This window comes from Drosophila kikkawai, chromosome 3L (assembly GCF_030179895.1).
Source record: "Drosophila kikkawai strain 14028-0561.14 chromosome 3L, DkikHiC1v2, whole genome shotgun sequence".
In the NCBI taxonomy this organism is placed as follows: domain Eukaryota; kingdom Metazoa; phylum Arthropoda; class Insecta; order Diptera; family Drosophilidae; genus Drosophila; species Drosophila kikkawai.
This window is the reverse complement of record NC_091730.1, coordinates 9,373,560-9,385,841: the sequence shown is the minus strand read 5'-3', so window position 1 is coordinate 9,385,841 and position 12,282 is coordinate 9,373,560. Positions and strand designations below refer to the sequence as shown.

Sequence of the window (12,282 nt, the reverse complement as noted above, 5' to 3'; positions counted from 1 at the left end):
TATGCCTAATAGACGCAGCATGCAAATCAATTACTTGGCTAGAACTGGGGCCAATAGTGCTGCCTTCTCGACCCTGTTAGTTTTACTAGGCACAGCGGCGTATCAGGTTCGTGGAGTGCAGCAACCTTGATAAAAATGAAACTGAAGGTGAGCTCAGGTGTTGGAGAGAGTCACAGTTTATTCAACAATCGTAATATCAGGTCACAACTACAATAGCGTCACTGCTGCAACTGGCGTTCTTATCTGCAATTAACTCGATGGAATTCAATCCTCTTAATGGATACTCCAATAAAATGAGAGAGTCATCAATGGAAAACTGCCCGGACTATAAAGTTATCAGCAAGTGGTTGGATCTGCAAGATGCTGCTGCCAGTAGTTTAAAAATACATTACAACCACATAGAGGAGGCACTGGAAAGCCTGACTGGTACTTCAACAAATTGCTGTTTCTACGACAAAGATCTCATGCAATCAGTTATGGATAATGTCAAGAAAATTGACCAGCAGAATGGTGATAATGAAAGTAAAACATTAATTCCCAGCGGTAAACTGAGAAAAGATTTAAACAAAATTATTCCCAGGATTAAAAAGTTCGTCACCAAGGGTTTTGAAGATTGCTGTTCAGAAATGGAAGAATCTCTAAAGAAAAACAAAAAAGATTTCTGGAAACAGTTGAAAAATGTCAAAGAGAAATTAAAATCAGAATCAAGCGATGAGCTTTACCAAGACAGAAAAGAGTTGGAGGAAAAACACAAAAAATTGAGGGAAAAAATAATCGATACTAAAGATCGTTTGGATACGTTGGATAATAAAAAAATGAGATCTGGTCACCAAAACCACTGCTGTGCAGAATTATATACAAAAACTAAAGACTGGGAAAATCAAATAAATGCTGCAAGAAATGAAACCATAGAAAAATCCAACCAATTTGAGAGTCAGCTTAAGGATATGGAAATTATGCTATATGCTCTGAAGAATAGAGTCAAGAGTGCCAAGAACACTCTAGAGACTCAAGGAGAAGCTGTGGAAAATGAGCTGGAAAGTTGCGAGCAAGTATTTGAAAAATTAACCAAGACACCAAATAATAATCATATTTGCTGTGAGAATTGTTTGGATAAATTATTAGATAGACTTAAGGAACTTGAAGAAAGCGTCAAGTCTCTTCTTAATAAGCTGGATTCCGTAAAAAGTAATAACTGCCAGGAAAATAACAATAGAATGGCCAAGATCAAGGATCTCACTGACCAATTGGATAACTTAAAATCTGACAATGCCTCTGTAATAAAAATGAAATCAGCTTTACCTAATGCAAATCCAAATGCTCGAATTCACAAACTCGAACAAGAAGTACAAAATTTGCAGCAAGCTGCCAACGACTCCCAGATTTGTTGTGATAAAATTCCCAAAATCAATACCTTTGTCGAGCATTTACAAAGTAAAATTAAACAGATGCAGCAAAGCAACCCGGAAATTTTAAAACAAAACAAATTGGAACTTGAAGATCTTAAAAAACAGTTTAACGAAACTTTGGCTGACATGAAAAATAAGCAAAAGGAATTAGAAAAGCTAAAAGATCTCCAAGCAATGCTGGAAAAGGTCAAGAGTGAATTAAAGGTTCAAGAGGACGAGCTTAATGAATTGATAAATAAAAAGAACAAGAATAATGTAACTGATGATGGGGAGAATACGGTCCAGGAACTCGACCAGTTTTGGGTTAAAGTGGATACACAATTATCTGACCTGGAAGGCCAAAGCTTGAATGAAACAAACCAATATAGTTTGCTAGATGATCTTCAGAAAAGCCTCGATAAAGCCAAGTTAAGGTTAGAAGACATTCGGCAACATGAAAAGCAGGATAATGTTGAGGAGGACAAGCTAAAAGAACTGGAGAATCAATTAGCTTTATGCCTAGACGCTTGCAAGGTAGTGTCCAGGATGCATGAACTCTTTAAAAATGTTAATAATATAATCCAAGTTATTAAATACACAAGCAAGTTGAGGGTTGCAACAACTGATAAAGTCAGTAACATATTAAAGATTCCAAGCAAACCAACGCCTGCTGCAAAGAAGATCATACCAAAGAAACCTGCGCCTAAAACGAAGAAAGGTTAATAACATTAACTTTAGGTTTTTTATTATTAAATTTTGTATTAAACATATCTTGAAAATAAATTGTAATAATTTTGGTTTTACAAAATTTTCTTTTAAAAGAGTTTAGCTGCCAGTTCTCCCTGTCACACTTGTCAGCTTCTGAATTCAGTTCGAGATCATCTACAATGAAACCCACCTGGGATCAAACACCGATGCTTGAGACGGAATCCCCGAAGATCGACGATGCCCTGAAGATTTGTCATTCGATTGAAGACGATCTCGCGGATTGCCTGGCCGTTGTGGAGGGCATGAACCAGAAGTACAATGCCCCCGGACGCTATGTCATTTCCATGCCACCCTTCAACGAAGACTATGTGGTGGCCAGCTCGGGCACCGATAGCTCATCTTTGAATGCTGCCGATTGGGAGCTGGAGATACTCACCCAGCTGTATGGAGCTCGTAGTGCCCAGGAGCTGGATGAATCCTATGTGGATGTGCGCTACAAGTTCATCAAGATGAAATTGGAACTAGATGGCACCTTAATCCATTGCCAGCGTGTGGCAGATACCGCAGACCGTCAGGAGCGCGTGGTTCATTACATGCTGGAGAGCTCCAAGAAGCGCAAGAAAATCCTTTGCAGACATTAGAAAACTACAAAAATATGAAATAATTCCTGACAACTATTCCGTCAAAGTCCGAGAGCGTGCACAAATTGCAAATTGTGTCGACACTTGGCAGCTTTTATTAAAAATTACTGTCACCATTAGCCGACTGGCACAGGGAACTTTCCAGGCAGGACAGGGACTTGGGCTTGGGCAAGAGGGCAACTTTCCAAAACTCATTTGGCCTGACATGAAAATGAGGCAAAGTTTTTATCAGAGTCTCTGTTTTTTTTATACCGTCAGAGCTTGTAGAAATATACAAGGGCATGTTGCAGTCGTGCATAAATAGGTAATACACAGAAAGAAAAAATATGTAAGGAGCTTTGAGAACTTAAGATATATATTTTAGAGTTTATAATGCAATATTTCTATAAAGAAGTCCCTTAAGAAACACCAGATATTTATTACTTATAGAGAAGATAATTATTAAAGAACAAAGGAATAACAAATAGACATGTATCCTTTTTAATCTCAATTTCTTCTAAATTTCCCCTTACTCTTCCAATCACCAGGTATCCTTTAGTCTATCATCTCACCCAGACACATCTTCCTTACTTTTTCCTCTTGTCTTCGCGACACACAAGTTTTTTTCGCCTGACGTTGAGCATGATGATGGTGATAGGACAGTAACAAGTCAGCTGCATGTTTATGTGCACGACAATGGGTAAATACAAATACGGACATGCGAGGAGAGAAGTATAAGTATGAGGGGAAAACATGAGAAATTGCCAGCGCAAAACTTGAGATAATGTAATGCAAAAGTGGCCCAGGACCAGACGCAACTTTTCCATAACGCTGTTTTCTCAACTTTATTCTCTGTTTTTCTTGTTGTTTGTATAACATAATATTTGTGAGCATTTTGTTGCTACCTCACCAAAAAGGGGAATCCCCGGCACTTCGTTAGAGAGAGAAAACAAGGACCTTGTCGTGGCCGGCCAAACTGGACAGCTGCAAGGACATAAAACAGTGAAGTTTTGCATATTTAAAGTAATATCAAGGGGAAAACAAACTTTTCTTTTTCATTATTATTATTTTTGTTTCTTTTTCTGTTTTGTGCTTTATTACCCCAGAGGGGGGAGAGAGAAGTGGAACGAAGTAGAACATTGAATAAAGGCATCATCATCATGAGCCTGGCTTGGGTTCAAAAGGTGTTCATTGAGTGAATGCTGCTGCGGTCACTCCCAAGGCGGCGGGGCAAAGGACCAAGTTCACGCTGGCATAAAGGACTCGAAATGGCTGCAGCTTGAGCCCGGAATTAGTTGAACTTAATTTGGTTTGCTTGCAATAAAGGGCTCCACCTTAAATCGGTTCATTATTTCAATGACTCTCCGGTGCATTCGCCACATAAATTTTGGCTAGCACCATTTCCTGCAGCTCTCCCTCGGCGAATATGACGACGATTCGCCTGAGTTTACGGTTTTGTGATAGGTATTTTTAGAATACAAAGGGTATTTTAGGGTTTTATATAAATTTAAAAATTTTATTGGTTTTTCAACATTTTTAAGATGAAAGAGTCTGCTAAAAAGAAACGTTTATTCACATTTTATTATGTCACAAAAGGGGTTAATCATAGATCAGATTTTAAATCAGAATCCAAATATATAGCACTCCACAAAATCATTAGCTCTGTGTGCAATTTAGTTTACCTTTTAATTAAGAATACAACAAATATTTCATTAAAATATTTTCATCCAAAATCTTTACTTTAATACAATTTACAATGTATATACCAAGTATCCCATATTCGTTGCACTCAACTATATACATATTGTAGTTCCCTTTGGTTATTTATACACAGCTCGTGCTCCTGTGCCCAATGGCGGGGGCCAAGAGCAAACATTCGCCCATTAAACAGCGCTTTATGGGGCCTACGTCTCCGCACGGCCATCGATTGATATGAGTATGAGAATTTATTAGCCCTTTAATGGCCCCAGTCGCAGCAAGTAGCAACAGCAGGAGTAGCAGACCTATCGCAGAATGTGGAATGCTCCCAGGAGCACAAGGCAATACCGAGTGCAGCTGTGAGTGCCCCCGGAAAGCCAGACCCTCTAGCAATTTGTGAAGGACCCTAGGCTGCCGCCTACAAACCAAGCCATTGTGTCTGCCAACTAAAAACAGCGGCCAAAAATCAAAGTCGAAAACGGCTTGAATGGTGTGTGTGTATGCTTGTGTTTGTGTGTGTGGAAGCCCACTTCCGGCCACCATGAGCTCTGGCTAAGTGTATCCGGAGCTTGGCCATTGGCATTTGAGCTGAAGAGCTGGTGGGCTGCCTCAGCAGTTGTTGTTCTTGTTGTCGGGCGGCCATTTATAAAAGATTTGCCAAACAAGTTTGTTTAATTAAGATTTCCTGCGGGCCAGTTGATTGACTTTAAGTGCCAGGAACCTAACCGAATTAATGAGCCACGTCCCAGACCCCCTGGGGGCTGAGCAAGATGAGCTCTCTCCTCCGCCTGGGGAAATTTCATCCGCAAGTCAACGATGAGAATGCGGGAAATGAATGAATAAATATTTGCTAGACCAATTTTAGGGAAAACTCCCCTTTAATGGGTCTACTTATGATTTAATAGAAATCAAAACTAATTAAGTTACTTTGTGTACCCAATAATTATTACAAAATATTCTCTAGATTATTTTCCACTTGACTGGTTTATTAAAGTCCAAGTAAATCCTTATTTGCTAAAGGAATAAAACTATCCCAACATCTGAGCCTTGGCCCCAAAAAGGGATTCCATGTTAACTGAATTAATGACACAAACCAGAGGGAGAAAAATGCCAAAAGTAGACAACAAACAAGAAAAAATTTACCCAGAAAAGGCCGCAGTTCATAAATATGTAGGAATCCAGATGAGAGAAAGAAGAAAAAAAAAAAGGGAAGAAAACACGCTAAGCACTTCCGTATGAATAAATATTTAATCAATCAATTTCGACAATTTTCCGTTTTCGTTTTCGGGGCTCGTCAAATGCATAAACAGAATGGATACAATTTCATTTGCCCCGAATGGATGATGATGATGGTGATGACGATGATGATGGGGCTTTTGTAGCTGTCGTTGAGGCATAAAACAAGTCAGACACATAAAAGTAGATTTGATTGAAATGCTAATTTCCACAGATTACCAGCGGAAAAAGAATGCTCAACTCAACTCGACTCGACTCAACTCGACTCTCTAAAAGATGTCCAGTCATTGGGGACTTTTGTGCCCCCGCGACTTAGTCATCGTCATCATCATCATCATCACCATTATCGTCAGTATCGAAATATCTGTTGAGTGAGGACCAAATGACTGGACACTCTTCCCAGTCGAAACCCATCAGCCGCAGGAGCCTCAGTTTCAGTTTCAATTTCGTTTTCATTTTCAATGCTTTTGATTTTCTGTGAATGCCCCTCGTTTTCACCCAAAAACAGTTTTCCCAGCTGCGATTATCGCCGGGCAACATTATTAGTTTGTCTGTGCTGTCAGTGACAGGTTACACACAGGTTTACATTGAACTTGGGATTTTCCCCCGGCTTATTTTCCCCGGTGCTTTTCCCCATATTCTAAATTGTTTTGAGGTCGCAAAGGGTGACGACGAGAGTGCGTGGAGCAGGCCTGAATTTTGTGGCATTTTGTAATTGAATTTCATTCGATGCTCATATTGAAATTTTAATGAATCGATGACGTCAGGCCAGACTTCAAAGCTTCAAATCGGAAATTAAAAGCTGAAATTTGTGCATTTAACTGGTCTTGGTTTCTTGGTTAAATTGTTGCCATTTGCTTTGTTGAATTATGCAGAAAGAAAGTGATTTTACAAAGGAATTAATTTCTTTTTGTTAAAGTGGATTTAAGTTGCTGAACAATAGCTGTATATAGTTAACAACATATTTTATTTTGCTGAAAACTGTCTTAGCTATGAAAATTCTTATTTGTTTAATTTATAGTAATATAAATGTATATGTAAGCATACTTAAAAATTCGGTTTTGGCATTCAAAGTTTTTAGTTATTCCTATAATTATGTTAAGCCTTTGATTTGGTAACATTGTTAAATTGAATTAAAACTAATCAATGTTTATTTCAACAGTAGATGCATATTTTTCCTCAAAGTTTAATATGTTTCTTTGATTAAATTGAATATTTAAATTAAAACAAATTTCAGTGGCAGGAAACTGTCAACATTATTAGTTTACAATTTCAATAAATTAATAAAGCAATCAAAAACAAAATAATACAATATTAAATCACTATTTTCTTAGTAAAAAAAGTAGCAGATCAAAGCTTTAATTTTTTTACCCATTAAAATGTATCACATTTCCAGCACTTTGTTCTTGAACAACAAAGTGAGAAATCTCGTTTTTTTAATGATATCTTCATCTGCGATATTTGCCTTCTAACTCCCCGTACAAGTTTGGAATTTATCCTGGCACTTGAAGTGAGTTCTGCCAGGCACTCATTCAGTCAGCCGGGTGAGTTCACTCAGTCAACTCGGTTATCTCATACACAATGCGTAGTCGCAACATTGAGGCCAAGTTTACTTGAGCATAAAGCTGAGAGTTTGCGACAAAATGCGACTCCAAGGGACTCCGAGGGACTAAGGAATGAGGGAATCCAGACGCCAGACTCCAGACTCCGGACTGCGTAGTACATTCCCCCGACTATGACAAACTGCCGCAGGATCCGTGGAGCAGCTGCAACATGCCACAGTTGCACCAGCTGGAGTGATAAACGCGCTGCACAATTGCTGCCGCCACTGCCGCCGAGATTTGCCAGCTGACAAAATGCTTCTGACATTTTTGCAAGTTAACAATAAAAATATTTCATATAATTTAACGCTGTTGCTGCATCGCCGTTTTTATGGCAAATTATGTTTGACTTCGTCTAGAGTTTAGCTCTCAGCTTCAGTTTCATGTTCAGTCATAGCTTTTTAGCTTCATTTTCGGTTTCTGCTTTTGACTCTTCAGCTTTTTTGTTACTTCCTTTTTTTGGCAATAAGTCGAGAGCGGCAGCCGACGAACTTGAAGAATGTCCTTCCTTATTTATTGCTTTTAACATATTTGTTTGGCCCCAAGGCAATCTGTCTTTTGTGTGTGTGTGTGTGCGAATGCAAATTTTGCGTCTCAAATTTTCCGACTTTGTCTTTCATTTGGGTTTTCTCATGGCAAAAGTTTCTTGGCCGAAAACAAAGGGGCCCTTGACAAAGTGCAGCTGCCTCAGAATCGCTCGGGGGTTAACATTTTGTGAAGGGCGGTCAATGAAAAGTATATTGTGCCCCGAAAAGAAGTCACAGCGGAAGTTCCTTTTGGCAATTGTGTGTGCGAGTGAGTGTGTGTGTGTGTGTGGGAAAACCCCAAATAAATTGTAAATAGCTCTGGCAAAGTGGCCTGAAATTATGGTGAAAAGGATGCATGTGAGCAGAATGTTATTCTATCCCAATTTTAGGGTATTATTCTAGGCTAAGCTGGAATAAATTATAAGGGTTATTTGTGAAAAGGTAGAACATATTTTTAAGCTATATTTTAAGTGTTTTAAGTACCCATTAATTATAGAAAAAAAAGTATTTTAACTTAGCTGCTTGGCAATTTTTAATTAGCAACAATTCAACTAAACAATGGTCCCGTGAGAATCATCATCTCTGTGTTTTTAGTTTTATTTAAATTAGTTTTGGCTCTGTTCACCGGTTTCAGTCTCATCCCCTCGGAATGGGTTATCGCCTCCGGCCAAGTTATCAGCCGCAGTTGGTACTCCTGGAGGCTGTGAGACTCTGGCCCTGATTTTTTGCTGCAGTTGGGCTAAGGCGGTATTGGCCATGATAATACGTCTGTTGATACGCGTCAGTCGATCCTGTATATTGTTATACTGCTGCTCCGAAAACTGGGCATCTTCGGAGCGATCCAAAGGCACCACAGTAGAATCGACCGCATTGTCCTGACTCACATCCATGGGCTCCCAGCTGAGAGCTTCTTCGAATTCATCGTCAGACATTTTTAGATAAATTATATAAAATTTTTGTTGTTACGAAGTTTGAATTTAATGAATAAACCTCAGAGAGAGATTGTAGTTTAAGCAATGACAAGAAAAACAGAGCCTATTTATTTATTTACTTAAATTTAATTGAAATATATTTGAATATTTATAGCATTTCCCATAAACTTAACGATCAAAGTCTCAAGTCTTAAGAAAATGCAAAATCCCTTAAGCCAGCGCCTCCCACTTGGCGTGTAATCGAGTGTGAAATGTGTCCGGCAGGGTCATAAAATCAGAAATCAATTAAAGCCATTTAAAAGGACGAGACGGCGCAAGGATATGGATGTCGTTGTCGTCGTCGTCGTCGGCAGTCGTTGCCAGGGCACAAGGCAAATAAATCTCTGAAACGAGTCTCTCCTTCTCGCCTTGGAGGATGGCAAGTTGTCCCACGAACGAAATCAAAGTCTATAACTTAACGACTGCAATGAGAATGATGCTGATGACGATGTCGACAATGTGGCACGCCCTCAAGGCCCACCCAACACCAACGCCCACTGGAAAAGCAGAACGCAGAAAAAAAGAGGACCAAGACAAAAGCCGAAAAAGACGGAAATGCAGCATTCATTCTCTCGCCATTTTCCTCGCTCCCTTGCCGCCTTTATTTTCGCCTTCATGTGCTAAATATTTGCCAGTGCCATTTCTTTACTTTTACTCTGGCCTTTGTCGCCAAACTGGATTCCGCTTCCCATACCCATTCCCATTGCCATTGCCATTCTCATACCCCCACGATCCCCATCGTAATAAAGCAATAAATCTGGTGCGGAACGGCTCCTCCTTTATAATAAATTCCTTTACGCACAAAAACACTTACAAATGACTTTTTGTTCAATGGAATAAATGGCATGTCTCTATATATACCGCTGGCATATATTCCTTCGTATATGTATATCCTTTTGCGCTTGCATGTCTATGGCTGCACCCAGAGCCGCAGCACACTCTTGACTTCCTATTTCTTCTGGGATTCGCTGAATCCACTATTGATAATGCCATTTGGCATTTGCCTTGTGGCCGGGCTTTGACTTTTGCGATGTCTTTCACTTTGTGGCTTTTGCTATTGAAAACTCGTTGCGCTGCTAAGTAGGCAACATTTTTCAGCCGGGCCTTGTTTATTTGTTTGTCTCTAGCGCTCTCTTGGCACTTTTTGGCAGAGTTTGAGCTTGAAATAAATTGAATTTTGGTAGGGGAGAAACTAATGTAGAAATCACACGAAAAGAGGGCTTTATCTGGCTGTGATATCTGTCCTTGGTAGTGGGAAATATACTGGTGGGGAGACACTACGGAAAAGGAAGTAACTTGAAAAATAGTTTTTGAGATTAAATAACAAAGCAATTTAAATGGATTCACAAAGAAAGGGTTTTTCTGACCTTGAAAAAAAAAATTATTTGGCATTAAAACTACTTAAATTATGAAAAAATTTTAATACACTTAATTAGTAAATAAATATCAGAAACTCTTAGACCATATAGAAGACTTTTTTATACCCTTCCGAGGCATGTTATTCAGAAGCTTGCAAAGCAATACAGGAGTCCGAATATAATAAAAACCTAGTCCTTAAATATAATATTCTAATAAATTTCCCCACTTCGACCATTAAACTTAACGCCCTTCGATCAATCTAAATTAGTGCGATGTCGAATTACCAGGGAATAACCCTCTTTGAATCCCCACTCATTTCTTATGCCACTCAGAGACCGAGCTGTTGCCTAATCCTCTGTCCAAATCACTTGGCAACATGTTGCTCCCTCCGCCACCAACGCAGACAACTAATTGATGATCTAATTGAATGTTCCGAGACCATTTCACAGTGCTCTTCCGGTTCCTGTTCCACACATCTACATATACATATATCATGAACCCATATCCCGTAGCGTGGCGAAGCATCTGTCAGAGCCATCACAATAAATAACCATATAGTTATAGTTGAGTTTCCTGCATTAAAATGCCATCATGCTGGAGATTAATGCGAAAAGGTCACGCCCAGCTCCTCAGAGGAGGTGAAAGCCATTCACTTTGCTGAGACATTGACATTTGCTGTTGCTGTTGGCTTTTCCTTTACTTTCCGTTGCCGTTGCCGTCTTTCCTTTCCCTGCCGTTTGTCATTTTCCTTTGTTTTTGTTTCGTGTCCTGCTGCCTCACATTTGTTTGTTGTTGTTGCTATTGTTGTTGCTGCTGCCGCAGGACGACGCGCCAGATGAGACACGTGACAATGTCGGGGCAAACATAAATGCCGTGTGTCAACATGCAGGTCGCAAAAAGAACTAAAGTGAAAATGTCTTTTTATCAACTTTCGGGAGAGGTTCTGACATGTGCACAGTGGGAAAAATTTGGTTAAAAATTATTACGAAATATGAGTGTAAGTATTAAAAGTACCTTAAAAATATAGAAAAGAAATTGTAATTGAAAAATATAAGAAATTTTGTGGTAGTTTCTAGAATTCTACAACAAAAAATTACATTAAATATTTACAAAATATCCTTACATTATTTAATGTATTTTATGAACCTCAACATAAAGATTTTCCTATTTACTAATTTCTTATAAAACATTTTTAATATATTTATGCATTTCTAGTTCTTACATTTTCCTCCCTGCATTTGTGTTCACTTTCCTTCCTAACTTTTAGGTAGGTTTTTTGTTTTTAGTTTTTACATTTGTCTTAATTAGGGGAGGTGTCGGTCTAAGGGATAGAAGCCACTTGAAGAAATGTGCTTGAAGGGCCATCAGCTGCCGCTGGCACTTGGCACTGACTTGTCTGACTTTCTCCTGTCTTTCTCTGCTCTGCTCTCTCTCTACTTTCTCCTGCGCTGTTTGGGGGAACACGTGTGCGACTTAATGGCAACACTTTCGCATCCTCAGAGTCCTCGTATATGCTGCTCATGTCTGTCTGTAATTTATATGGCTGCTTGAGTGCCGCACAACACTCCTTCTCTTCCTACAGCCTAGGAAAATTTGTTATTACGTTGAATTAAACTTGAAAAATGTGTTAATGGGCTTTGTTCTGCTCGGCACCAACTGCGTCTTCCGACCAAAGGCAACTTAATTAAATTCCACAATGAATTTGTTATTTCGCCATGTAGCAACAAGGCATCTTCTTGCCTAACTACGGTTTGCAAAAGATCCTAGCACCACATGGCGTATGTGTGATATTCGCCCTGCTATTTCCTTTAAACGCTTGCAGCTTCAGTGCCTGACTTCCAACTTTCTGTGTTTTTCCTGGTTTTCCCCATTTAATTTGCCAGCCCTAATGAGCTGTGAAAAGTGTTTTGTGCGAAAATTGGTAAATTGTGGCAGTTGAAGCAAACTGTGTGAGAAAATAATGATGATTCCGAAATAAGTTTTCAAGTCATGGGTGCAGGCAGCTAAGGAAATTATAGGGGATCCTTTTCTGGGACTAAAAGATTATTAAAGTAAGGAATAGTTACTTGGATATTGACTTTAAATAATTAACCTTTAAATAATTATATTTATTTTCCTAATACTTTCCCTTAAACACTCTCCAATTTTCACTTAAATGGACAGCAACTTAAAAG

General features: G+C 39.1%; 4 protein-coding genes across 6 annotated transcripts in view; 2 read left to right on the top strand and 2 right to left on the bottom strand.

The window, feature by feature from the left end:
• Positions 1 to 12,282, bottom strand: part of ome (dipeptidyl peptidase 4 omega) — an 82,088-nt gene that overhangs the window by 52,033 nt on the left and 17,773 nt on the right. The gene's annotated exons all lie outside the window — the stretch shown is intronic.
• Positions 14 to 2,155, top strand: LOC121502285 (putative leucine-rich repeat-containing protein DDB_G0290503). 3 transcript variants are annotated; one of them, XM_070285324.1, is made up of 3 exons: positions 14 to 147; positions 201 to 522; positions 581 to 710. In XM_070285324.1, exons 1-3 carry the CDS (start codon positions 136 to 138, stop codon positions 640 to 642), a joined length of 396 nt encoding a protein of 131 aa, XP_070141425.1. In that variant the 5' UTR covers positions 14 to 135; the 3' UTR covers positions 643 to 710. The 3 variants fall into 3 exon arrangements, with proteins under 3 accessions (XP_070141425.1, XP_041631447.1, XP_070141424.1); XM_041775513.2 differs by having other exon boundaries at positions 201 to 2,155; XM_070285323.1 differs by lacking the exon at positions 14 to 147 and having other exon boundaries at positions 392 to 522; positions 581 to 2,155.
• Positions 2,227 to 2,856, top strand: LOC108072749 (uncharacterized). Its single transcript, XM_017164018.3, has one exon. The coding sequence runs from the start codon at positions 2,276 to 2,278 to the stop codon at positions 2,735 to 2,737; it is 462 nt and encodes a 153-aa protein (XP_017019507.1). The 5' UTR covers positions 2,227 to 2,275; the 3' UTR covers positions 2,738 to 2,856.
• Positions 8,284 to 8,803, bottom strand: gdrd (goddard). Its single transcript, XM_017164020.3, has one exon. The coding sequence runs from the start codon at positions 8,708 to 8,710 to the stop codon at positions 8,384 to 8,386; it is 327 nt and encodes a 108-aa protein (XP_017019509.1). The 5' UTR covers positions 8,711 to 8,803; the 3' UTR covers positions 8,284 to 8,383.